Source organism: Podarcis bocagei (assembly GCF_964188305.1).
Source record: "Podarcis bocagei genome assembly, chromosome: 14".
Lineage (NCBI taxonomy): Eukaryota > Metazoa > Chordata > Lepidosauria > Squamata > Lacertidae > Podarcis > Podarcis bocagei.
In genome coordinates this window covers 40,965,070-40,991,529 of record NC_138139.1, presented here as the reverse complement: position 1 = coordinate 40,991,529, position 26,460 = coordinate 40,965,070, and the positions used below count along the sequence as shown (strand labels likewise).

The 26,460-nt window shown below is 44.9% G+C and overlaps 3 protein-coding genes across 6 annotated transcripts in view; 2 read left to right on the top strand and 1 right to left on the bottom strand.

Annotated features, from left to right (window-relative positions):
* LOC308572874 (uncharacterized protein) overlaps positions 1 to 12,342 on the top strand; it is a 73,528-nt gene extending 61,186 nt beyond the window's left edge. Inside the window, exons 47-58 of the mRNA XM_081169313.1 lie at positions 1,588 to 1,772; positions 2,907 to 2,999; positions 3,188 to 3,392; positions 3,901 to 4,088; positions 4,546 to 4,643; positions 5,246 to 5,430; positions 7,469 to 7,671; positions 8,158 to 8,347; positions 8,970 to 9,079; positions 10,229 to 10,351; positions 10,704 to 10,845; positions 11,536 to 12,342. Coding sequence (XP_081025439.1) covers positions 1,588 to 1,772; positions 2,907 to 2,999; positions 3,188 to 3,392; positions 3,901 to 4,088; positions 4,546 to 4,643; positions 5,246 to 5,430; positions 7,469 to 7,671; positions 8,158 to 8,347; positions 8,970 to 9,079; positions 10,229 to 10,351; positions 10,704 to 10,845; positions 11,536 to 11,579 — 1,766 coding nt within the window. The 3' untranslated portion in view covers positions 11,580 to 12,342. The remainder of the gene's footprint in view (positions 1 to 1,587; positions 1,773 to 2,906; positions 3,000 to 3,187; positions 3,393 to 3,900; positions 4,089 to 4,545; positions 4,644 to 5,245; positions 5,431 to 7,468; positions 7,672 to 8,157; positions 8,348 to 8,969; positions 9,080 to 10,228; positions 10,352 to 10,703; positions 10,846 to 11,535) is intronic.
* Positions 1 to 26,460, bottom strand: part of MPV17L (MPV17 mitochondrial inner membrane protein like) — a 136,057-nt gene that overhangs the window by 21,223 nt on the left and 88,374 nt on the right. The gene's annotated exons all lie outside the window — the stretch shown is intronic.
* MARF1 (meiosis regulator and mRNA stability factor 1) overlaps positions 13,867 to 26,460 on the top strand; it is a 38,344-nt gene continuing 25,750 nt past the window's right edge. Inside the window, exons 1-7 of one of the 4 annotated variants that reach the window (XM_081169368.1) lie at positions 13,867 to 14,011; positions 17,182 to 17,386; positions 18,229 to 18,378; positions 20,533 to 20,722; positions 22,163 to 22,389; positions 22,903 to 23,020; positions 25,532 to 25,704. In XM_081169368.1, coding sequence (XP_081025494.1) covers positions 17,243 to 17,386; positions 18,229 to 18,378; positions 20,533 to 20,722; positions 22,163 to 22,389; positions 22,903 to 23,020; positions 25,532 to 25,704 — 1,002 coding nt within the window. In that variant the 5' untranslated portion in view covers positions 13,867 to 14,011; positions 17,182 to 17,242. Of the gene's footprint in view, positions 14,012 to 17,181; positions 17,387 to 18,228; positions 18,922 to 20,532; positions 20,723 to 22,162; positions 22,390 to 22,902; positions 23,021 to 25,531; positions 25,705 to 26,460 lie in introns of all 4 variants that reach the window. The other 3 variants (XM_081169366.1, XM_081169367.1, XM_081169365.1) reach the window with 3 other exon arrangements.

Genomic DNA, 26,460 nt, shown 5'->3' with positions numbered 1-26,460 from the left:
GAAGAAAGAGACAGTCCGTAGTCTACTGCTACTTTATTAAGACTGTACAAAACATATCTGCTCTCTGAGCAGTACAGCACAAGAGTCTCCGACTCGACTCTGCTTCTACCCAGAAGTGGAAGAACAAGACTCAGTAACTCCACCCGGTTACACTGAGAACTAGCAGAGACTTCCTGTCTCACGCTCAGGGACATCACATGATGTCAACAATGTAGCTGCTTACTCGCAGCTGGTGGGAACTGAAATCCCAACAGTGGTTAGAGGAGGGGAGCCTCAGGCTCGAATGTGGCCCACCATAGCTCTCTGTGTGGCCCTCAGAGCTCTCCTCAGTCCCCATCAGGGGCGCCAACTTGGGTCCCAGGTTATGGGTGCCCAGCACTTGTGACGTGATGGGGGGCTGTGGTGTGGTTGCTGAGCACCCACAACAATTTTTTGTGGGTGCTCGGGCCCCATGGGCCCCCTAGAGATGGTGCCCCTGGTCCTCACCCTTCACTGGCCCTCCCCCATGCCCTCCCAGAGCGCTTCTTGCCTGCCTGGAATATGTCCTGATAATAATAATATTGCCTCTTCCTTTTGTGGATAGAAGACCTCTCTGTAGAAAAGTCTGCCAAAATGTGACTTTCACTTTTTTACAGCAGGCTACACCTGCTGGTCCACCTGCTATTGCCTCTGGTCCCACCCACCACTGAAATGCGCCCCCCCCCAGAGGTTGCACATTAGTCAATGCGGCCCTGAGGCTGGAAGAGATTCCCAAAGCGCTTGCATCTATCCGAGTAGCAGTGGGAGAGCTAGAGATCAAATCCTCGTGGAGCTGGGTGACCTTGGGTCCAACTCTTTCTGTCTCTCTGATTTAACTCCCCTTGCAGTAGCTGGGAAAGGACAAAAAGGAGTTTAGGGATTTTAAAGAAACAATTTCATATGTTGTGTGTCTGTTTCTCAATTTGATCCAGGTGGTATACAAATAAAACACAGCTCTTGGTAGGCAACTCTTCCTTCTTATGGTTATGTGGGGGCAAGGACAGGTCAAGGTCAAGTCTTCAAATAGAGGACTGTCCTGTGTAACGTAGGACTCATGGCCACCTGTAACCCAGAGTAGCAGTGATGGTGATTTGGCAGCCTCCTTTTTTGTTTATATTTTGGAAGTTTTAATTTTAATTTTTTTATTTAATATACCGCCCTATACCTGGGGGTCTCAAGATATAAAACCACGAAATACCTAATAAAAATAAAAACAACCCAATAGCCACCTCCCACCCCCCAAAAAACATTTTAAAAGGGCATAGGATGTAAATCAGATCAACCAAAGGCCTGGTTGAAAAGGAACCATTTTCGCCTGGCACCTAAAGGTGTATAATGAAGGTGCCAGGTGAACTTCCCTGGGGAGAGCATTCCAGCCACTGCAGAAAAGGCCCCATTCTCGTGTTGCCATCCTCCAAACCTCTCGAGTTTGTCTGCAGCTCTACAGTTCTGTGATGATTTCTACCGTTTTGCAATGGCCGCTTCCTTCCTTTCCTTGATTTCACATTTCTCTTTTTCCACCGTGACCGCGGGAGGCTTAAAACTTTGCTCTTCTCTTGGTTCTTGCAGCGGATGCTGAGGATGGGCTGGAGCTCGAGGCTTGCACAGATGGCCAACAGCACGCCGCTTTCAATGCCTACCTTGTCATTAACAGAGAGAGACGAGAGGACGTGGGGCACTTGGCCCTTGAAGCCTCCAACAAGAGCTTGATCTTCAAGGCCCATGGCTGTGGAGGCCCAGTCGCTAAAACAGAGGTGTGGTGTTTTCAAAAACAATGGGAACCTCCAGATCCCCATTTTGTTCTGCGCTTGTTATTATTCTTGCTCAAGATGGGATCAGGGCAGTTATGTTCTGGTTTTGTGGTGGGGAAAGACCATTTCTGGCATAAACACCTCCATCCTGTTGCTTGATACCAGTTGGCCTTGGAGACCCAGATTTCTTGGTGGGGATGCACACATTGCTGCGCCAGATGTGGCCAGCAGTGACCCTGGTGATGGTACCCCTAAAGTGAGAGACACCAAAGGGGTCTCACATTTGGGGGTGGGGCTGTGCTAGGGTCAAAGACCCCTACCTGCTGCTGTTTGAGCCAGGAGATTTACCGTACTTTTCCGTGTATAACACGCCCCCATGTATAAGACGACCCCTATTTTGGGGGGACTCCAATTTAGGGAAATGGGGGGAGATTGCCCAGAGTTGTCAAGCTATTTTTTTGCGAAGGATTTCCCAGGGTTGTCAAGCCATTTTTAGGATTCTTTTAGGGGCAATTGCTGAAAAACAGTCAAAGAGAAAATCATCGTCTTCTACACAGAAAAGTACAGTACTTCTAGTGGTTTGGGGTTTTGTTTCTTGGTGGCTAGATGGAGAATGATTGTTTTTGCTGAGGCAGGTAAGCACCTAGTCGTGTGCCTGGAAGGGAGATTTTGAGACCACTTAGTGGAGGGGTGGGGTGGAGTGACAGGATCCCAGTTCTGTGGTGTCAAATCATGGGTAAACATGAAGTAAACATGATCCACAGCTGGACTCTAGACAGTGGAAAATGTAGTTTGATTGTTGAGAATGGTTAGGCAATCCTCATTTCCCATCACAGAGCTACAGTTCCCAGAGTGCCCTAGAAAGAGCGATTAACTACTAAACTATTCTGAGAACTGTAGCTTTCTGAGGGGGAATAGGGGACTCCTAACAACCTTTATCACCTTTACCAAATTACACTTCCCAGGAGTCTTTGTGAAAAGCCATGACTGTTTAAAAGTGGCATGATACTGCTTTAAATGTTAATTTGTTGAAATAGTGCCTTAGAGATCCCAGACAGTGAGAGCCAGGCCTCGTGTTCACCTTAGTAATCTTTTCAAAACCACACATCAAAGTCGTCTTCTTTCTGATTCTCGCAGTCAAAACTGAGTAAGATCGCATCCGATCTTCAGCACAGGCTGGTGGCAAAGATCAAGAACCTGGAAGGATGCCTCCAGGATTTCAGGAAATCGGTAAGAAGTTGGCAGCAACTATGGCAAATGATCAGGGTTAGCCCAACAACATCAGGAGGGTTACAGATTCACCATCCCTGCTATATGAAACAAAAACAGTACAACTGTGTCTCCTTTCTTCATTGTGTACTTGTAAAAAAAAACTGCAGCCAATTAGTACACTTCTTGGTTTGGTGCAAACCCTGCAGGTACGACACGTTGACTTTCTCTATGATGCTGTTGGATGGCTTTTGAAAACCTCCCAGGAAGTAGCAGGAATCCTCCAAAACAAAATGAGAGGAGTCGTCCAGTTGTGGAAACAGAGCGGAGTCAAGCAAGTACTACAGAACAGCCTCCCACTTTACCTGGGCAAACTTCAAGTCATCATACAACAAATGCAGGTGGAGATGCAAAGTAAGCAGGGCAGGGTGGAGTGATTAAAAATAAATAAAAAATTTAAGGGCCTAGCCAAAGATGGGGACTCTCAGGTTCAGGGGGTGGGGAGGTATGTGGCCCTCCAAGCCTTTCTATCTGGCCCTTGGGACTCTCACCAGACCACGCCCCCTCCCCAACTACCTCTCTTCTTCCCAGATGATGTAGCCTTCACTGGCTCTGCATTGCACCTTCCTTGGATATTTTCGCCTGTACAAAAATGTGTATTATTAGAAGAAATTTTCAAGAAATGGCTGATGCATTTTCACAAGGACATTTTAAATAATAAAATTTTAAAAAGTGACGCAGAAATTTGAAGAACTGAATTTCAGGGTGGGGAAAACGAGAAACTGAAATTGGCAAATTTGCCCATCCACAAGTCATGTATGTTAATTTCAATAGGTCTACTCTGAGTAGGAGCAGTGATGGATACAACCCTTTCCCCACTCCCCATCACACTCACTTCCCCGCCCTGTTTCCTTTTAAAAAGAGCCATTGACAACACTGAAGGATGCCTATTATGACGTGACGTTGAAACCTTTGGACGAGGTGTGGCAACAAAGGACGGAGGAGTATCTGAAGAAACTCCAGGCTTTTGTGCCCACGTTGGTAAAGGATGTGTGGCTGATGGAGCCAATCCAGGTTTCCCTGAGAATGCTGAAAACCGCCTTGGATATGGTTGGTATTAAAAAAATTATTCGTGTCCTTCCTACTCAGCACAGGAGCCCCAGTGGCCTAGTACCTGCTTTCAACAGGAGTTTGCTTGATATACAATCACAGAATTGTCAATTTGGAAGGCCTCTTTTATACGTGGCAACCATTTTGTGTTGTGCCAGGCCCTCATGACAGCCATTTTGTGTTGTGGTACGCCTCATGAAGTTTTCCATTTCATGACAGGTGTCCGCATCGCTTTCTCAAAATTTGTGTCCCAGAACTTGGCTCTCATCTTGCCATGGCAAGGCGGTGAGGTGTCAGCAAGATTGTCACGTCCTCAGACTTCACTTCAACAAGCAGATTTTTTTTTTAATGATACACACTCTCTGCCATTGCTTTTTATAATTTTAAAAAATCCAGTTTAAATTTATTAATGTTAATTCCTTGGGTTTGTGTTCTTTTTACCCACCCTGCAAAACAGGCAATGCAACAGATGCTAAGCTGGGCAGAAGCCAAATTTTCCAGAGCAGTGAGCAAGCTTCAGAAACCTTTATCAAGCCTCTACAGTTTTTCAGCCAGGTAACACTGTGGAATGATTGCACTTGGGTGAGTTCCTACAAAATGCATATGCACAGGAGTTCCTACAAAATGCAAAATGCATAGGAACTCATATATATATATATATGCCCATGCACCCATACTTTGGTTATTCAAACAGTTACATTTGCCACATGGCATGGCTGGCTGCATCTTGCCTGGACTCTGACGTTGCCACTCATTTCCCATTTGGGCTATTAACTGGGTTGCCTTTCCACCTGGGAAGACCCCAGCAGAGTGGATGACAAGCAAGCAGTGCAAACAGTGCAGTTCGGTCTCCCTCTTCACAAAATGGTGTAGAACTGTCCACTGAGCCTCACAGTTAATCGGGCAGTGATGGCTCTCTTCTTGGATGGCATTGAAAGATAATTAGATAAATACATGGAGGATAAGTCTATCAGTGGCTATGAGCCACAATGCCTACGTTCTGCCTCCACTGTATGCTAGGAATTGCAAATGGGGAGAGTGCTAGGGGGCTCAGGTCCCACTCGCAGGCTTCCCAAAAGGCATCTGGGTTGTGGGACCAGAATGGGCCTTTGGCCAGACCTACTGGGCTCTCCTGAAGTTCATACGGTGCCTTTCAGAAACTGCTCTGTGGAAGTGAGATTGCCAGTGAAGCCTAAAGGAGAACCCACGCTGGACCTGGCAAACATCACAAACTATCTCATCGAAGAGAAACTTATGAAGCCTTTCCGAAGGCTGTACAGCATCAACCCAGCTGCAGAATATTACCGATTCAAGCAAAGAATTATGGAGAGCCCGTTTGAGCGTAAGTCTTCTAAAACCCCTAATTTCCATACACTTCTTCTTATCTCATGGGGTATAAGACAGAAAGGAATGCACAGGAGCTGTTACAACAACCACCCCACATGTTCCCTGCATCTCTGCAGTTTCCTTCACAGCTTCCACTTTAATTGCACAAACGTGAATATGCACTTGAACCCTTCTTGCAAAATGCTGGAAGTGACCTCAGTGCAGATGTCCAGGCCAATGTTTGAGGTTAGGTCCCACTGCCTGGTAATTGCATAATGTACCCTGTGCTTGCTGTCCTGGAATGGGGTTTGGTTGGTTTGTCGGTTGGTTTGTGTTACTGGATAGAGAGCATCTCTGGCTTAGCCATTTCAACATGCCTTGTATGGAGAAGGTCCCTGGCATCTCCAGAGAGGGCTACAAGGGACTCCTGTCTACAATCCTGGCAAACCACCACCTGTGGAACAGTACAGAACTAGCTGGATTTGAGGGTCTGGCTCAGTTGAAAGCAGCTTCCTATGTTCAGCTGGGCCTGCTCCATAGTTTAGGGATTTCTATTCCTAGGCTTGCCATATATCCGGAAAATTCTGGACATGCCAGGAAATCAGATGCCTAAAATGGTGTCCTGGGATACATATTTTTAATACATTTTTATTGATTTTTAAACATATCATTTCCAACAATCATTTAACATAAATTCTTATCTTTTACAATATTTTAGATTTCCATCAACAAGCTCTGAAGATTTTCCATACTTTATCACTTATTCTGCATTTCTTAATTTCTCTATTACTTTTAATTATCATTAACTACGGTAATAATTCTCTTCATAATCTTCATTGCAATATTTCACATAATCCTCCTTACAGAACTTCTTGCGTAATCTGTTTATTACAGTTGCTTTTTAGGTAGTTCAAATATTTACTCAGGTCTTCTAAGAATCTCTGATCCCACAGGTTTCGAATCCTTCCTGTTAATTTATCTAATTCTGCGTAGTCCATTAACTTCATTTGCCACTCTCCTTTCATCGGTAATTCTTTTTGTTTCCAGGGAAATTTTTTGAATTCTAAGAGCTTTCCAGAATTTCCCGTACATATTTTCCTCTGAGTAGCAGCAGGAATGTCCCCCCTTACATGGGAGACCCAAAGCACACACCCTCCTCACGTGCAGCAGCCCCAACGGAGGAGGATGAGGGGAGTGCGAAGGACAGTGGAAAGAGGGCGAGAGCACCCCCAAGCACCCGCCAGCCATCCAGAGAGGAAAATAAAGATGACTCTGTTATCCTGCCCCCACCTTCCTCCCCCCTCAAGAGCTGCTGCATTCCCTTCTTGAAGCTGCCTCAGCTGCTGCCTCGAGGAGGACAATTGCTCCCCTTTCTAGGACACAGAGCAGGAGGCGAGAAGCCTAGCTAAAAGGGAACATGGCATGTTATGTACTGAGTTGAATAGGATCCAAAATGCAGCAGTCTGATTGGTCCTAGTAGAATAGGATTCAGAATACAGCAGTCTGATTGGTCCTAGAAAAATGCAGCAGTATGATTGATCTGCAGGAGCCACCCAATCCAGCTCCAGGTGGAAGTGAATCCGCAACCTGATTGGCCTACAGGAGAATCCCGGAATCAGCCAATCACATGTGGCCCATTGTGTAAATAATGTATTTAAAGCAGATATTTTGGGGGAACTTTCATTTCCTTGCTACTATGAGCTGAATAAGAAGCATGAAATCCACACTCGACTCTGAGTATATTTCAGGGTATCTGTTGCTACTTGCTCAGGAGCAGGTCCAAAGGAACTTAGCTCCTCAGTCCCACCCTCCCAAAGCAGGGTGGAAAAACCTCAACAAGGAATCTCCCTTTCTTTCCCTGCTAGAGGAAGAAGAATAAGAATTGGCTCTTGAATTTTTTATTTGTCACATTATGTGTCCTCTTTCTTTGTTTCCTAAAAAAGTTCAACAACTTTGGGGGTGCTAGGAATTTTGCTTTTTGAAATATGGCAAGCCTAGCTGTTCCAACACAGGTGGTGGGTGGTTTAGTGACCCTACTTTTCACATCCTCCCAGATCATGCCTTGTTGATGGGGAATAAGCACCTGAGGACATTCGACGGGAAAATATACAGTTTGACCTCCAAATGCAGTGTCCTCCTGGCCAAGGATTTTGTTCATGATGCATTTACTGTAATATTAAATCTGACCAGCAGTGGCAGACGGTCACTGCACATCACCATGAATGGTACCACTGTTGTTATCTACCCAGAACAGAAGGTAACTACAGGTCTTCTCCATTTTTACATCTGTGTCTTAGCTTTGGAGTGCAATGAGTTTGGTATTTATGCTTTCCAGGTCTTAATTTTGTATTTATCTTGAGGAAGTTCTTATTGATAGGAAATGTGGGCTGACTAAATCTATAAACCAGAGGAAATTGTTCTGGAGTCTGGTCAGTGTTAAGTTTACATACAGATGAGAGTGGGGAGGAAATGGATGTGGGGCTGCTAAGGGGTGGGGCTTGCAAAAGTATGTGCCCTGGAGTGAGTCCCAAGGACCAGAGAAAGGGTTGCATTTGCCCTCCAGATCTGAGATTTCCCCAACCCCAGCTGTGCCCTAAAGGCCTCTTGTGGGTGCAATTTAGGTGGGAAGATGCAGAATTTCTACAATAAGTCAAGGCCACCTCACCAACTTATTGCAAACCACTTTGCATTCTGAAAACCCAGTCTCATTGTAACCTCTATTCCCCTTGCTGCTTTTAAATAGATCTACAAGAAGTACAACTATTCCCTGTCGGAGGAGAACTGCCAGCATTTTGACATCCCTCCTGAAGAAAATGGCCTTGCAAACCAAAGATATTCTGATCTTGTAGAAGTGTCCACGACCAATGGGGCTTTGTTTTCATGTGATCTTCGCTATGACATATGTACCCTTACTTTGGATGGATGGCATCATGGTTTGTACTCTGCGTTTTGAGCTATGTGTGGTGGATAGCAACGTAAGAAGCCATTGCTTCCCGTTCCACCCTGTATATACCACATACAGATCTGCTTCTGTTCTGCTGCACTTTGTCTTCTGCCAAAACCTGATATTCGTCTTGCTTTCCACTATGGCTGAATTATGTGACTAATGTACTATATCTCCCACCAAACTTAATTTAGGGCTGCCATATGCTGGGAATTTTCCGGACAATGCCAGGATTCAGCCCTCGTAAACAGTGCCCAGGCAGAAATTGCTGAAATGTCTGGGGAAATCTGAATGTATGGCAACCCATGTCCATGTCAGACATGTAGATTTGGGCGAATTTCCTTAAAAATAGCTCAAAACTTCTTCATCATCATTTTGAGATTTTGCAAAAGAAGCTCGACAACTTTCCCCCCACTTTTTGAATATGGCAACCCTAGCTTAGTTGAACAAGTAATGTTTACAGCACTACTTTAAAATGGGGGCTGCGGATGAAGAGATGCTACAAGGTCATCTCTTGGAATTTCCCCAAATAATTAGTCCTTAACCAGCAGGAAACATCCCACAGTCCTGCCCTTTAAGGTGGTAAGACTTGCTTTCTCTTGCATTTTTAGGCGTGTCTGCCGGTCTTTTTGGTACCAATGACAATGAAGCGGGCAATGAATGGATGCTTCCAGACCATTCCTATGCTGGCAGCGTGCAGGAGCTCGTGCATGCATGGCAGGTATGCCAGCGGTGCATTTACATTGCAGAGGAGCCACTGAGTGTTGTGGGGAGGGCCGCAGCTCCGTGGTAGAGCAACTGCTTGGCATGCAGAAGGTCGTAGGTTCAATTCCCGGCATCTCCAGGTAGGGTTGGGAGAGAAATTCCATCGCTGAAATCCCGGAGAACCACTGCCAGTCAATGTAGACTGTTAAGTTGTGGGTGAACATATCAGACGACACAGCGATTCTTCCAAAGCAGCTCTTTATTTGTAAGCTGGAACAGAACTAACTGAGGAGCTCAGTCAGCCTGCTTATATAGAGCGCCAGAACAATGTAACTGTTGCCATTTTCTAAAACTATCCAATCACTGAACGTCACTTTTGATCCTTCATTTGCATACAAACTATCCAATCACTGAACGTCACTTTCGATCCTTCATTTGCATAACTATCTACAGTTTCCCCCTACTGGCCCAGGGTGAGAACTTCAGTACATAACATAGACAGTACTGAGCAATGATTTGGCTGTACAAATTTAGGCTTGTGGTTAGCTCTCTGCCAGCTAATCTCAAGCTTGCAACCAAGGTATACTGTACGGTTTGCTGTTTGTGCTTTGTCTAGGAGTGCTAAACCACGAACCCACAGTTGGAGTACATATTAAGTCATGCATGGGTAGGTGTGGGAAAGCTGCATACAAATAAAACGCTTTTTTAAAATGAGTCGGCTACTGGCCTTTTCAAAATAGTCTTATAAATAAAGAAATAATGGGGTGGAAGGTTCACAGGCTATGAAGGACTTGCTCACAAATTTCTTGACAGCTGCACGAATTATGATAGCCAGGACGTGGAAGGGGCAAGCAGAATATAAAATGGAAGAATGGTATAAAGAGGTGTGGGATATAGTTATTAATGATAAGTTAGCATGTGCCATTAAAGTGTGACGGGGAATATGCAGGGGAAATGATTTTGAGGAGATACGGAAGGTGTTTGTAGAATAAGTACTGTTAAAACGGAAAGGGGTCAAACCATTGCAAGAGGCGATGAAATTTTGGGAGGTTGGATAGTTACAATGAAATGGTCTCGGTGGTGGGGCACACATTTTTATTCTCATTTATTTATGATTATTATAAAAAAGTAAGTAAGTAAAATGCATTTGATTTTCGCCACCCAGGTGAGCGACCAGTGCAGCCAGATGAAGAGGACCCTCAAGCCATGTCTCAATTCATCTAGCCCTGAGATCTGCAAAGCTTTCTTCCTGGATGCCGATTCCCTCTTCAGGAACTGCTTCAGAGTAGTGAGTACCCTTTTTTTTTTTTTTTTTGTCAAAACAGGACACAAGATACGAGTTTGCTGCTGTTTGCACACCATAATTCCAGCCTACCTGAGGTCTGCGCCAGCTGCCCCTATGTCACCAAGCCAAGTTCAAGATTCTGGCAGCTCTGGTTTTATAGGTAATGGCGGGGAAAACCCTTGCTTGAGACCCTGGAGAGCCACTGCCAGTCAGAGCTGGCTATATTGGACTACATGGGCAATAATGGAAGCTTCCCTATCTGTTGTCTCTGTTCGTGGTGACAGAAGCAATGTTAGACCAAAACAGACGGTTCCGGATTTCTTCCCATGGGACTTACCACCTCTTTCTTTTAAAGGTGGACCCAGAACCATTCTATGTCCTGTGCAAAACTGACATGTGTGAACTGCAGAGTGTAAAAGCGGCTTGCACCTTGGCTGCGGCATTTGTGAACTTGTGCAGCAGAAATTTTGTTCCCTTGCAGATGCCGCTTCAATGTGGTAAGGAGGTTGTTGTTGTTGTTGTATGTTTTTTTTGGGGGGGGGTGTTGGTCTGGCTGTCTTCAAATAATCTAAGGATAGCATAGTTAGGCTGTATGCCTGAGTCCCTTCTAATTCCTGGATCCACCAAGGATTCAACTGCTCAAATAGCCAGGCCAGCTTTTTTTAGTAATGGCCTAAGTGTGGGTCCTTAGGGTAACAGGGGAAGTGGCTCTGTGCCACAGGACAAGTGGGTGGGGGCCCCTCCCTCACCTGTCTAGTATTTAGAAGGAACCAAAAGCTTGTGAGATTTGTGTGTGACAGCTAGAAGCACGTGGCAGGCTGTAGCTTGTGAGGGAGAGACATGCTTGATATCTGCTTGAATCCAAGGCTGTGGCTGTAGGTGAAGCAAGACCTCCTTGGGATGTTAATGCCGTGAGCTCCTCCATCATAGGCTCAGGTTGCATATATGTATAAATAAACCATATAGCTAAGAGACACCACCCTGTCCTTCATTCCAAGGAGGCTGAACTCTGGATAAGCGCCTGGAACCTCAGTAATCGGGGTGGCAAACAACAGTTTATAACCAAAACTGCCAGAATGTTTGGGTCTAGGGTCTAGGGTTGATCTGATGTGCTTGTATGTTATTATTTTGATTATGCTTTTCTACAGTTGACCTCCCCATCAACCTTTTTTATTTCAATTTTGCAGACCTGAGGCTGACAAACAGCACCTTGCCTAAGACCGTGCAATGAGCCCATGGCAGAGGCAGAGACTCGCACTAAGGTCTCCCAGATCTCAAGGCCGACTCTCTAATGGAGGACCGACCACACACTGGCTCTTGATGTACTTTATCTGTTTGGAGGCCCAGCTACTACGTGGCTTTAGTGAAGAAACTCGGGGAATAGTTAGACCTGTCTAACTTTCAGATAGTTTCTGATTCCACTTTGTTCTGAAGAAAGTGAAAATGTGCCTTTCTGTGCCCAAAACAACTTTGATGTGCCTTTACCATAAAGAACATCCAGCATGGAAAGCATCAAGCACAGTAGAATTTATAATAAATGGAAATGTGAAGATATGTTGTGTTAACAAATGAAGAATCTCATTGTAGAAGGGTGTCTTGCTCAGGCTGCAAACAGGGAAATCCAGGCTCTGAATTCTGGCAGCTCTGAATTTAGGATCCTCAGAATAAATGCAGAACAATTCCTGAAATTTCCCTTTGACACATGGCTGGTAGGTGTATTCAACACCTTTCAGCGAAATGCCTCATCTTTGCTCTTGCTTTCAATCCCCAAATCCAGCAATCATCGACATGAACTTGATATTGCCATGTGCTAAATCCCTTCCTTAGAATACTTTTAAACTGCCTGTGCAGACTGAGTAATGGCATGTTAGAAATCACTGGATGAAATGTCTTGGCTGCCATATCACCTTAGATCTTGTAAGTTAAATAGACTGAACTATTTTGATTGAATAATAATAATAATAATAACAATAAACCAATTATTAGGAAAATCATGCCACGAGGTTGTCTTTATTTACCAGGGTTTTAGGGTTTTTTTTGTGACAGATGGCAGTGATAGCCAACAACTTATCAACAACGGTTGCTCTGGAATATTTCAACAGTGAACTTAAAGCAATTTATAAATACAATGTAACAAACAACAAAACCAGTAAGAGAAACATTAAGCCAAATAAAACCATTAATTAAAAAAGAGAAGATTGCCTTCATTTTAGATGTCCATTTAAGACATTGCATGACCGCCATATAAGACACTGCATTATGAAGTTTGTACAAGACACACCCTGGGAACTGTAGTTTGTTAAGGGTGCTAGGAATCGTAGCTCTTGGGGTGTGAGGGGTATGCTTTAAATGTATGGTGTGTACGCTCCTTTTGAAACTAACTGCAGGTCAACTTCCAATTTGCCTCACAGGAAACCATTCGTAAATGAAATAAATATTGTAATACATCTTGTAATACAATATAAACATAGGCTTGGCTCTTACTGCTTTAGGCTTCAAGAGAAGGCTCACATGACGGACTGAATACACCTTCATGTGGAAAAATGAGTAGCCTCTGAACCACAGAAGCTTTTGTCCTAATTAGTTCTTAAGATGCAGCAAAGAACAGCAAATGGTTCTTGTTGCAACACACCTGTACATATCTCATCAGATGCTAGTCCCATTGAGTTCAGCAGGGCTTGCTCTCAGATAAGTTTGAGGGATCCCCAAGGGGTGAAAATGAAGGCTTGGAAGAGATGGGCAACTTGGGGGAGTCGATGGAAGCACCTGCTCAGAGGACCTTTCTCATCACATCCACACCACCACACTCTTAAAGCATATGGCTTTGTCCAAAGCACCTAGAGATCTATAGTTTATCCTAATACCTGTAGGATTTGCACCCGCAAAACCATTCATTCACTCCATTTGTATCCTGCCTTTTTTCTCCAAGGAGCTCAAGGTGGCAACTAGGATTCTCCCCCTCCTCATTCAACGCTCACAACAACCCTGCAAGGTATGTTAGGTGGACAGAGGCAATGAGTGGCCCAGTGTCACCCAGGGAGCATTATGGCAGAGTGGGAATTTGAACTCTCCTCTCCCAGGTCCCTGTAGTCGCTACACCGCGGCCAACTAGAGGCAGTGTAGTGTAATGGCCAGAGTGCTGGACTAGGACTTGGGAGAACAGGGTTCGAGTCCCCACTCAGTCATGACCTTGAGGGCCAGTAACCGTCTCTCAGCTCTAGCATACAGTGGAGGAGAGCGAGAAGCGTATACACCGCCTTTGAGCTCCTTGGAGGGGGAAAAAAGGTATAAACGAAATAAATAAGACACTAGAGGGGCGGAGTGGGGGAAATTTATTATAACTAAGGAGAGTAACACCCGCAGAGCACAGCATGGCTTGCCCCGCGCGCATGCGCACGCGAGGGGCCCCGAGGGGGGAACTCGGACCTCAATTCCAAGACGAGGAGAAGTAAAGGGGCGTGTTACGGCTGGCGGCGGCCTTTTACGACAGCGAGCGGGTTTCCCTTGACGGCAGGAGGCGCCGGAAGTAGCGGAGCGCAGGCGGAAGTGGGAGAGGGGGAAAGGAGAAGGCGGGGAGCAAAACAAAAAGGGACAGGAGGCGGCGGCGGCGGGACGCAGGCGGTGGGCGCTGGGATGTGAGGTGGAGGACGTGGGGCCGGAGAGGTGAGGGGACGCAACTGGGGCGGGGAGAGCTAGGGAGCTTCCCCTTTTCCTTCTGGGGGGTCTCTGAGGAGGAGGAGGGGGGCTGAAGACTTGGGGCGGGGAGAGAATGTGGGAGGGAAAGCGTTCTGTGCATGCTCAGAGGCCTTTTCCCCTTCTCTTCCAGTCAGGGAAGGCCTTCCCCGGTCAGTGTCCCCTTATATCTCCCCTTTCCTCTTCTATATACGTTGTTATAGGAAGGGGTGGCCTTGGAGGGAACTTTTATTTTTTGCTCGAGGGTTTTCCCTCCCCGTTTGTGGCTTGTCGCGCCCCCGCCCCCCCCATCTCCTTGCTCCCCTTACACATAGTTTATTGCCTATAAGTGTGTGTGTGTGTGTGTGTGTGTGTGTGAAGTATATATAGCCTGGTTTTCTCATGCAGTGTGGCTTACAAAGCAAATTTCAGTAATTTCAATTTTAAGAACCTGAGGGTGATAGCTTAATAAACTGCGTAGCGGATAAAGCAACCCGACAAACGAACGAGAACTCTGAAAAGGGGAGCCGCTAAGGCTCAGGAGCCAAAACAACGAGCTCTCCTCTAGAGTTTTTCTCCCTCCCTGGTAATTAATTTAAAACTCCTAGTAGCCACTTGGGTGAGTCACAGTAACTCCCCGCCGCTGCATTAAAGCTCCTCGTCCCCCCATGGCATCTCCCCGGGAGCTTTTTCCCCTCTGCTTGTAGCTCCCCTTGCTCCTCTCGCAGCTGCTCTCAACTCCTCGGCTCCTTCAAGCGTCCTCTTGCTTTATTCCATAGCCCAAAGCAAAGGCCCAGTAGAGTAGCTCCCAATGTGAAACTTTTTAATCTAAAATATATACACCCTTGGTAGTTGGACTTGTGAACTGTTTCTCAGCCAATGCTCAGGGCAGTTTGAAATTTTAAAATGGCATAGTAAAGGTCTATGAAGAATACTTTTCATTGCATATTCATCTTCCATACCCCAACTCCTTTAGCAGCCTGCTAGTAGTGGAGTGGGGTTGGTGTAACTGAAATGAAATGAGCTACTCATTTCAGCATAGTAAAGGCACAGGGTTATGTTAATAACAATATGTGGAGTTGTAAGAACCTGGGAGATATGCAGAATTTTACTGGGAAGCCTACAGAAGAAAGCTAGTAGAGATGGAGTAGAAGATAAGGAACTGAGCAGGAATGTTTTGAAAATAATGTGTATATACACTTGGTATGTTTGTAAGCCTGAGTGCTGTAACAAAATGAAGCCCTCCCCCCCCCAAGTTGGCTCATAAAATTAGTTTTCTTTATATTGCTTCATGTAAGGGCTGCATTTCTAAAAAATAAAGGTTAAAAGTTGTGAAGAAATGAATTTCCTTGGTGAATTATGTTGGGGAGTGGTTATGGCTTTCTGCAAAATATAAATTAGTAGCAGATATGGGTGGTGCCATATTTCTGGAGAAGTTCCCATGGAAGTGCATATGACCCCTCCTTTAGTGACTTTTCAGAGTATTCATGCAGCATTTTAATTTTAGTCTACTTTAAATTTTTAATAGCTGTTTCTTACTGAGGTGTTGACTGCTTAAAGTGGTATAATCATAATTTTAAATTGTTGATTTTGTATCTCTTATGACTGGTTTTATATGTTGCCTTTTGAGAACACTTGTCCTGGAAGGCAGGATATAAATCTTATCATATAATATAAATACAGTGGTGCCCCGCAAGACGAAAAAGTCGCAAGACGAAAAACTCGCTAGACGAAAGAGTTTTCCGTTTTTTGAGTCGTTCCGCAAGACGAATTTCCCTATGGGCTTGCTTCGCAAGACGAAACTTCTTGCGAGTTTGTTTCCTTTTTCTTTAAGCCGCTAATAGCCGTGCTTCGCAAGACGAAAAAACTGCAAGACGAAGAGACTCGCGGAACAGATTAATTTCGTCTTGCGAGACACCACTGTAAATAAAAAAAGAAGAAGAATTTGGATTTGATATCCCGCTTTATCACTACCCGAAGGAGTCTCAAAGCGGCTAATATTCTCCTTCCCCTTCCTCCCCCACATCAAAAACTCTGTGAGGTGAGTGGGGCAGAGAGACTTCAGAGAAGTGTGGCTAGCCCAAGGTCACCCAGCAGCTGCATGTGGAGGAGCAGAGATGCGAACCCGGTTCACCAGATTACGAGTCTACCACTCTTAACCACTACACCACACTGGCAGACTTGGAGTGTTTTTAACAAATTATTTACTTATTAGCGAAGGTATACTGTAGTATACTGTATTAGGGGGTGATAGGCTCTGTGCCTGAGCCCCCTTCTAATTCTTGGACCCAGCACAGATTCAATTCCTGGAATAGCCAGGCTTGCTAGTGAGGTAATGGCCACCAAGGGAACAAAGAAATTGGCTCTGTGCCCTCCCCCAACTTGCTAATACTTTGAAAGACAAAGGCCAGAGTTGAGGGTTGAGTTATGTGAGGTAGAAGGTAGAGGTTGCAGGCTGGGCAGTTGGGAGAGTCAGAACCATTCCTGTTTTATGCTGGAGTCCAAGGCTGCAGGTACGGGAGGAGCTTTGGTTGCTAAAGCTGTGAGCCTCTCCATTCTAGGCACAGGTTGTATATATGTGCAAATAAGCCATATATCCTACAGACACCACAATCTCCACTGTCCCTCATTCCAAGGAAACCGAACCCTGGGTAAGCTTCTGGAACCCCTGGAATCTTGCACTCCTCAGAGATCGGGATGGCGTGTAACAGTACTACCAGAAGTGGCCAGAATCAGGAAATCTGTATTCCTGTAGTTAGTGTTAGTCAATGTTTGCTTATTTGTGGTGCTTGCTGAGAAAACAACGTGATTTCCCCCTCCCCCACGTGTGCATACAAACATTATCTAGTAGTTTGTAGTCTACTTGCTGTAGGTGATATATGGAACCACTTAAGCAAATATTCATAGGAGACTTCTGATTCTGAGCAGCCTTACTTGAACTCCTTTAGTTACTACTCTTTGACATCTGTAGTGAATTGGAAGGGAAGATAGACTTTGTCCAGGCTACTTTAACAAGCAGAACAGATGATTGCATAAATCCAGAAACTTGTTTCCACATAGTATTTGCAACTAAAGGTTAATATTAACTAAACGTTAGGTCATTTTAATGATCATACCTGGATTGATTTTTTGATTTAAATATATGCTTTTCTTTTTTTTAGCAGGTAGAGAGAATGAAAGAAAGGAAAGATGTCAGAATGTTGACCTCTGTGTGGCAGTATAATGGAAGGAAACATAACGGAGGACGTCTGTACTAGATCGTTTGGATGGCTTCAGCAACAAAATAATGATGCTAGACCATGGCTCTGGAAATTCTCTAACTGCTTTTCAGCTACTGAACAGAGTTTCCCTCCTAGTGCAAAAGCGGTAGGATTTTGGCATACATTTGCTGAGTTGAATGCTAGTACACTAGTGACCTATTGAAGGTGCTAAGTGTCCTGTTTGTGTCATCAAAGAGAGAAGGTGCAATGTATATTGAGATATTTAATACTCTCCTAAGGGGTAGTTTCCTTCTATCCCAGAAACTGAGCATAAATGTGTCCTGCCCTATTAGAGGTGAGGAACCTGTTGTGCCTCCCCCCACCGCCGCCCCCACCTGGGATAGTGGACTTCAGCTGCCATCAGCATGGGCACTGGTCAGGGAAGATGGGACTTGTTGTCCAACTGGAGGTTCATGTGTTTCCTACATTACACACAGATTCCCATTTTTGCTTTAAATGTTTAGACCAGTAAGCCTGCAACTCAAAATCACATATAGTCAGAGCGCGTTGGGTTCAGTGGTGGGTGAGTGATAAAGAGAGGGTTTTCCTTCATATTGAACTTGCCACCTTGACGTTATCAGCACCATGCTCTAACCAATTGAGCCATCCAAGTAGTAAAAGAGGAGGGCTTGGAGTATGCCAGCAGTTACCTTTTAACAACTCTTTCACAGCATCTGTTTTCTGCCATCAGTGCCCTTGTTCTTCAGGCAACTGTAATCAAATCTTCATTCTGTTCCGTTTCCTGTGTTAAAAATAATAATAATCTAAATTGGTTCAAAACCCAATAAATATGTAAAATGAATATATGAAGTTTGCCTTTGGCCTACATAATGTTAAGCGTATGTGAGTTCCATACCCTCACAGGTTTTGTCTGTTGGAGCCGTAACCTGGTGCTATAAGACTAAATGTATCCTCTGATCTTCTTTATAATGGTTCTCTACCCCTCAGAACGAGTCCATGGAGAATAAGAAAGCTGCTGTGGATTTGAAGGATGCTGCATCTCCCCACCATACTGCTTTGAAACAGTTCACAGCTGTCCCCCTTCCCAGTGATCACACCCTTCAGCAAAAGCAAATCCAACTTTCATCTGGTTCCAAAGTAAGCTGTTGTACTCATAACTCTGATTCTTCCGTTCATGCTCCTCAGCTACGTTTTGGTGGTAGTGGTGGCAGCAGCAACAGTGGTGGTGGTAGCTTGATTCACCCTGGCACAGTATTAGACTCACAAGGCACCGGCACAATCACTTGTCAAATAGGGTCAGGGTTTGCCTATCGGTCTGCATCGTCATTCAAGAACGTTCCAACGCAAAGCGGCGTGGCAGGAGTGGCCAGTGATTTGTCTGGAGTGTGCCTGGAAAACGATGTCTCTTCTTGCCCACATTTCCCCTGCTGTGGGAAGCTCCACTTCCAGTCCTGCCACAGCAACGTCCACAAACTGCACCCATTTCCTACCCATCAGAGCTGCACAACTTCAGGCTACTTCTCCTGTTCTGAATTCACAAGCGGGGCTGCGGGGCTTTTGGAGGAGCACGTTGCACAATCGGAGCGAACGTCTTGTGCTTGCACCAACTCGCTGCACCTAAAAGTGGCACCTTCAGTTTGCTTAAAGGGCTCTCACTACTGCACTGAGTGTCTAACCAAGGTTTGTACCACACCATTTATAACATACTGTGTATACTAAAAATGTCAGCAGAGTATTTGGATGTTTTGTAGATTTAACCTGATATCTCTAGCCTTCCAATTAATATCATGTTGATTTAAACTGTATTTGGAATTGGGGTGGATGGTTGCCAGCTTCATAGAAATGTAAAACCCTCATTCTCTTGCGTCTCCTAATCCTATTCCGTAGTTTCTTGAGGAGCAGCATACTGCATCTAACTGTTCTAGAATAATAAACTTAGTATTCCCTTTCACTGGCACACAGGTTCAGTTCAGCTAAAGCTCCAAGCTGTGGTTAGATGCTACATCAGGAGTTGCCAGCCTGGTGCCCACGGATGACATGGTGCCCATGAAGGTTTCCAGTGTTGTCCCTGGGAAGGTGTCCTAGACTCTGAACTTTCATTTAAAAAAAAAAATAAGAAGAAGAATGTCTTTAGTCCTAGAAAGGAAGTTAATGGGGTAAAATATGCAGGTACCTTGTTAGTGATTTTTGTGAACGGGGAGTAATATATATTTGAGGGGTGATCACTGCCTTTATTAGACAACAATAGCAGTGTATGTGAAAGAGATCTCCATAATCAGGACCAGCAGGGCATAGCTGACATCCCATGGGAATCATAAGGTTGTCATGGGTGGCTGTTGCTCTCATTTTGTGTTTTGCCACGCTCTCCACAGCAACCATTTTGTGTTACACCATGCCCACGCCATTTTGTCACTGAAGCAAAGGTGTTTTTCATCGTTCCCTCTGTTGCATTATTATTTGGCCCATCAAACAGATGCTAAGAAAACAGCATATTGGGGGGGAGGGGTTATTTTTTAAAGGTGAGTCATGTTTGTTACCTGAAACTAATGCCAAAGCAGAAGAAGTAACTCAAATCCTAAACTCAAGAATAAATGTTGAGGTTCTTTAATAAGTGCAGTCCTATCACATGGTTGCCAGCAAATGTTGCTTCTTCAGCGGCAACTTTTTGGCACTTGGGCAATGAAGCCTTTTAAGAGGGAAAGCTTGCAATGTGTGATCACATGTTTATGTCCACCCAGGCCCTACCACAGTAGAACAGGGTAGGGATTGGTTACCAGAAGCCTGTGCTGTGGGCGCCCACAATCTCCCATTAATGTGAGATGCTATTTTTACTACAGATGTATTTACAGCACCATTTGGATTTGTCCCTTGAGTTAATGTGGCAGTCTTTTAGCCCATTTTTTTCTCCTCTCTGCCCTGTCAGTGGTGGAGACTGAGTGGGATGCGCATTGGCCTAGATCCAGTAAAGCAATTACAGTATAGCCTTATGTCTCAGACCTGCACTGTTCTCAAGTTGTGCGCTTTCCCCTGGACTCCTTGCACCACAAGAAGCTACTTCAGAAACAGAAGAGGGAGACTTGATTCCACCCCTCTTCAAAGTGAGGAAGCTCCCCCCCCCTTTTTTTAAAGTTGCCAACCCAGGGTATGTATGAAATGTATGAGCTTAACTTATATAGACCATTGCAAAATCACAGCAGGTCTCCTAGTCCACATAGAATGTAGGTCAGTTGACAGCACGCTGCATTTATGTCTCTTAGTGTGGTTAATAAGTGATGTTGAACATTTTCCCAGCAGCCATCCAGAGAGAGTTTGGTTGATGCAGCTAAAATATGGCCAAATACAGCTCCTCCAAATGTCCAAGCTGCACCTGTCTCCCTCCCAATATGTAATGGCTGCGGAACCAAAGGAGTAAGAAAAGAGAAGACTTTACTTTTGGCGAGCAGCTTTGGTCAGTTGCCACAGAAATACGGTAAATTGGCAGGTGTGCTTTTAAAAATGAATCATGGACTGTTTGATCTGTTTTAAGAGCGTTATCTCTTTTAAGTGTTGCCTTTTGGGGTTGTCCTTTTTCTCCCACAGATTCATCTGTTAATGGGTGTTAGTCATTATGGCTGCATGGGACTAACAGGTTCAGAGGCAATTCCTAGTTACTGGAGAATACAGTGGTGCCTCGCAAGACGAAATTAATCCGTTCCGCGAATCTCTTTGTCTTGCGGTTTTTTCGTCTTGTGAAGCACGGCTATTAGCGGCTTAGCGGCTTTAAGAAAAAGGAAACAAACTCGCAAGAACTCGCAAGACGTTTTGTCTTGCGAAGCAAGCCCATAGGGAAATTCGTCTTGCGGAACGACTCAAAAAACAGAAAACTCTTTCGTCTAGCGAGTTTTTCGTCTTGCGAGGCATTCGTCTTGCGGGGCACCACTGTAAATGTGGAGGGGGGGGGGCTGTTGAAATCCTATCCTTCTAATGGGCTTCCTGAAGGCACCTTGGTGGTTATTTTGGGGTGCTAGACTAGATCAGCCTTTTTCTTTTCTTTTCTTTTTTAAATCCAGCAGGGCTTTTATTGCATTCTTTGAAGAGATGGGCAAAATATCTCTATCATTATCCTGCATATTATCTGTGGCTGTGATGGCATGGAATGTAGCCTGCAAAATTGAGGCAGGAGTGGGGGAGGAGGCAAGCAGGCCTGTCAGCCAAACCAACCCATCCTTATTCACTGCTGTCACCAAGTGGCTATCCTTATTTCTCTCTTAACAGCCCTTTAACCTTTTGGACTTTAAATAGCCCAGTCTACTCCCTGTGCTGGGTACACCGGTCTCATCCATTGCAGTTTGCATTGCATAGTGTGTGAGACAGAACTTTTGTTAAAACCTCAAAGTCTCAATTCTGCTGAATTCGTTTTGATTGTGAAATGTCAGAAACCTCACTGTGGATTTTTTTCTTAGTTCTGCTTATTGAAATTAAAGATCTGTTTGTCTCAGGTGGAGTGAAATGAAATTCCACCATGTAAGGGTCGAAAAGTGCCTTTATACTGGAGTGATTCCATTGGCCATAAAAAGTTTGCTCTGGAGTAAATGTAATGTGGACCACAGATGAGCTGATGTTTTAACTAATGGTATTGTGCTGAACATTTCCCCGATATATCACTTAGACTAGATGGATTTAATCCATGGGTGGTTAACTTGTGGCCCTCCAGATGTGGTTAGATCAGGACCTTTGAAGAGCCCCTAAGCAGCATGGCCATTGGTCAAGGATTATGGGAGTTGTAGTCCAGCAACATCTGGAAAGCTAAAGGTTAGCCATCCTGACAGCTCTCTGTGTAATTAATCCCCCAGATATAGCATTCTAACATCTGGCAAACTTGTGAAACTGCTGCAAATTCTAACAATAGCATATGACCACTTTCTATCTTTTCCAACTGTAGGATCTCCAGAGGTTGCTCTAACAGGCCAAGTGCTAGAAAATTTGCCTCCCATTGGAGTCTTTTGGGATATTGAAAACTGTTCTGTTCCTTCTGGCCGTTCAGCAGTGGCAGTGGTACAGCGAATTCGTGAAAAGTTCTTCAAAGGCCACAGAGAGGCAGAATTCATTTGTGTGTGCGATATCAGCAAGGAGAGCAAAGAAGTTATTGAAGAACTGAACAATTGTCAGGTAAGCCTCTCTCCAGTTTTAAGTTTGAGCTGGGGAAGCGAATAGTTCCTGAAACTACAGAGTTGGAGGGAGGGTCTCATAAGCCAGGAATCTCAACTAGAGCACCCATGGCAGATGGCCATCCAACCCGGGGGCGAAACTGGGCTTTATTTCATCTGGGTCAAAGACTCAGTTTGGCACACACCCACACACATTTGCATACACACAAACCCACAGGCTGGGACCCTCAATGGCACCCCTCTGGAGGCTTAGAAACCTCCAATGAAGGATAGTCCGCCACCTTCTGAGGGGAGTCCCTTCCGCTGTCGAACAGCTCTTGCCATCAGAAAGTTATTTCTGATGTTTAGTTGGAATCTCCTTTCTTGTATCCTTCATCCGTTGATTTGGATCCTACCCTCTGGAGCAGTGGAGACATTTATTTTTCCAGCTGCATTGCTGCATCTACAGGAAGCTTATCAGGTGTTTTATTGGGTCCTGTTGTATTTAGTACAAATGTTCCCTGTATTTCTTTAGGTGACAGTTGCACACATTAACGCAACAGCAAAGAATGCAGCTGATGACAAACTCAGGCAGAGTCTTAGAAGATTTGCTGATACTCACGCCGCACCAGCCACTGTGGTCCTTGTATCAAGTATGTTTAAACAGTGCTTTAAAAAAAAGAATATGTTTTTATGGTCATTTGGTTGGTTTTTGCCCACATTTAAGAACACATGCTCAGTTTCATTCAGATCGATGCACAAACTATCCTGATCACAGTAGTAATGTGTTCTGCACAACTTCTATGTAAAATTGTGTTCTGATCAGCGGGGATTCCCCCCCCCCCCTGTTTTGCTTAAATGAGCATAATATTAACTATTCTGGGTTTTAATTCATCTTGGTTTTACAGTCCATGCTAAGATGGTTGCATTGGCTCAAGTGGGACTATAGAGAACAAAGGAACAAGATACAGTCGTACCTTGGAAGTCAAACGGAATCCGTTCGACTTCCAAAATGTTTGAAAACCAAAGCGTGGCTTTTCATTGGCTACAGGAAGTTCCTGCAGCTAATCGGAAGCCGCGGAAGCCCCATCAGATGTTCGGCTTCCAAAAATAGTTCGCAAACCAGAACAGTCACTTCCGCACTTCCGGGTTTGCGGCGTTTGGGAGCCAAAACGTTCTGTAACTTAGCTGTTTGACTTCCAAGGTACGGCTGTACTTGGAAACAGCTTTGGGCTTCTATCAAAGCCGATGAGTGCTGCATTGAAATATCCATTAATGCTCTGTTAAGTTTCCAGGTTTAGGAAGAATACAGATTGCTAGGGCCACAGTCAGTCATGGGGAACCTTCTATGGGCCTTGTACCAGCAGTGGGTGGGGCCAACGGCAAAAGTAAGTGGGGCCACATCTCTTACATAGGCTGGCATTATTAGAACTCAAGGATGTATTCCAGCCAAGGAAAACTGCTGGGAAAAGGGTGCAAAGTGGGTCTGCAGAGACTTCCAAAGGCCATAGATTTGAATCTGGAGTGCTGCATTTGGCTCTCAGATTGAAAAAAAGTTTCCCTTGCCAGACTGAGTGCTTCTCTGGAACATTGGCTGCCTTGCTTCCAGCTTGCCGGTGGTGACTGGTGCTGCTTTCAGTGCTCTTCTGCTTGACCACTTCCTTGCAGTACATCCTATGTTAGCGTGCATTGGAAAGTTTTTTGTCTCCTGCAGTTCTTGCATAAAGAAGCTGTAGAAGTAGCATCTCACAGAGACTTTCTTCCCAAGCTTGTCATTGAGGAACAAAGTCATAAGGGGGAGAGAGGGAGGGGGGAAGGTGAAATTATACATATAAAGCTGCTGAATGAAGATGCACTTTCCTGGTAACTCGTTAATTCTGTAGCCTGGAAAATCTCCATGGAACTTGGTTGAAACTACCTTTCTCTCCCACTGCACACACACAGTAATGCAGGCTAATAGCGTCCTCTGTCGGGGCTTACGCTGGGGATGCAAATTCCCCTGGTCCTCCATACAGCAGTCAGATAACATATCAAGAGCCACAGGTTTCCTTGCTGTGCTTTACACTCTGGAGCACCACCTTCTCAGCCTGCCTGATGCATCTGTATCTTCTTTCTCCTCAGTTCAGGGTGTAATCTGAGTCATGGCTCAGTTGCGGAAGGAACACAAGTAACTAGCTGCCTTCTGAGTGTGTATGAAGTCTGTTTCCTCCATGTTGAGTAACTACAGCCTCCCCTTAACTCATTCAGGGTTTGGGAACTTCCGTTTTGTAGTAGAAATAAGAGTCAGAAACTGCTACCTCCTAGTGCAGCCGGCAGTTGTTTGAGCACACAAAGCTGCCTTTTAGTGAGTCATGGGTGTCTCTAACCCAGTCGTGTCTACTCTGACTGATCTCCAAGGCTCAGATGGAGGTTTTCCCCAGCCCTGTTGCTTGAGGCCCCTTTAACTCGAGTAGCCAGGGGACCTGTGTGCAAAACATATGCTTGGCCAATGATCTGTGGCCCTTCATATGAAGGTAGGCCATTGAAAGTTAAGGGTGAAAAGAGCTGCTGTGAATTCCTGCCTTTGTCTCCTTTAAATGTGAGCAAGTCTTTTCTAAAGTCACACTTTACAGTCAATGATGTCCACAAGAGACACCCTCTCATATTGTGCCCCCTTCCTGGCATTCTCCCCACCCCCCCTTCCTCTCTTTCCCATCTTCCAAAGTGGAAGGAAAAGAGGCAGTCAAAGAGTGAGATAAATTTATTTCTGGCAGATTCCATTTTGGGGAAGGGGGGAGTGAGGAATAAACGAGCTACCGAATGAGCAGGATGATGTTTTTCATTTCCCAATGAGAGTCACAAGAATAAGTTCACATTTTTAGTTCCGAATTATTCTGTGTGGCTGGGTCCTTATGTGTGGAGGCAGGCTGCCACCTGATTCTTGAAATGAAATTATCCTTGCAGGGTTTTGTTTTTTTTAACAGAGGCAATGCAATGAATAGTGGCGACCAGGAAAGAAAACAGGGTCCCAATATGGCTTTGCTGCCATATTGCAATATATATTGATGTTCCTGAACAATTGATCTGCTGAGGCTTTGGGGGGAAAACAGCCTATGTAAATGTGAACTTGTCAAAACCGTCTTCAGTCAATGATTTATTGTTGCTGTTGGGCTTATGTTTTTCAGCTGATGTTAACTTTGCACTAGAGCTCAGTGATTTGAGACACCGTCATGGTTTCCACATAATCCTGGTGCATAAAAATCAAGCTTCGGAGGCTCTCTTGCATCATGCTCACGAGCTCATCAGATTTGAGGAATTCATTTCAGATTTGCCTCCAAGATTGCCACTAAAAAAGCCAGTAAGTGATTTTCCTCTCTGGTTTTTAGATGACTTGATTGGAGCACTAGCTTCCATTCAGCCAAAGTAATTGTATTTCTAGATGTGGCTTAGATTGGTCCAGGGTGTGATATGCAAATCTTTAACAACTCACGTGCCAGCAATACATGGTTAAACAGCTAGCTCCTGGTTTCACAACAAGACTCTCCCATGCTCCAGTTGCATGTTAAAATTTCCTTTTAATGTATACCGGCTTTACTCTGGGAACAATAAGCATTATGTTGCTCAAAGTGAGCATAAAACTCAACTGTTTTGTGAACTCTCAGAATACAGAAAGAAGTGCAAAATTTGGGACTTCTGTTGCAGATTTTCATGAAAAGTTGAAATGCGCTTGATTTTGTGGAGAAGCTTGCAGTGATGTTGGCTCCCAGGTTTGCCCCATCATTGTAGCAGGTGGCTTGGGTGCAACTGCAGTACTTTGTCCCCTCTCATATATTGCAGAGGAGTTGGGCACACTGGATGGATTTACATATGGAAGCAGACAGGAAGAGGAAGAAGAGGAGGGGTGTCGTACTCCTCCAACGAACATTAGGCAGCCACCGTTTTAATTACCCAGTCATAGAATTGTAGATTTGGAAGAGACCCTGAGGGTCATCTACTCCAGCCCCCAGCAATGCAGGAATCTCAGCTGGACTAGAATCATAGTCCACTGCCCTGGGACATGGGTGGGCACCCAAGATGGATGCTACATTGCCCCAGGGCACTTAAAAAGGCAGAA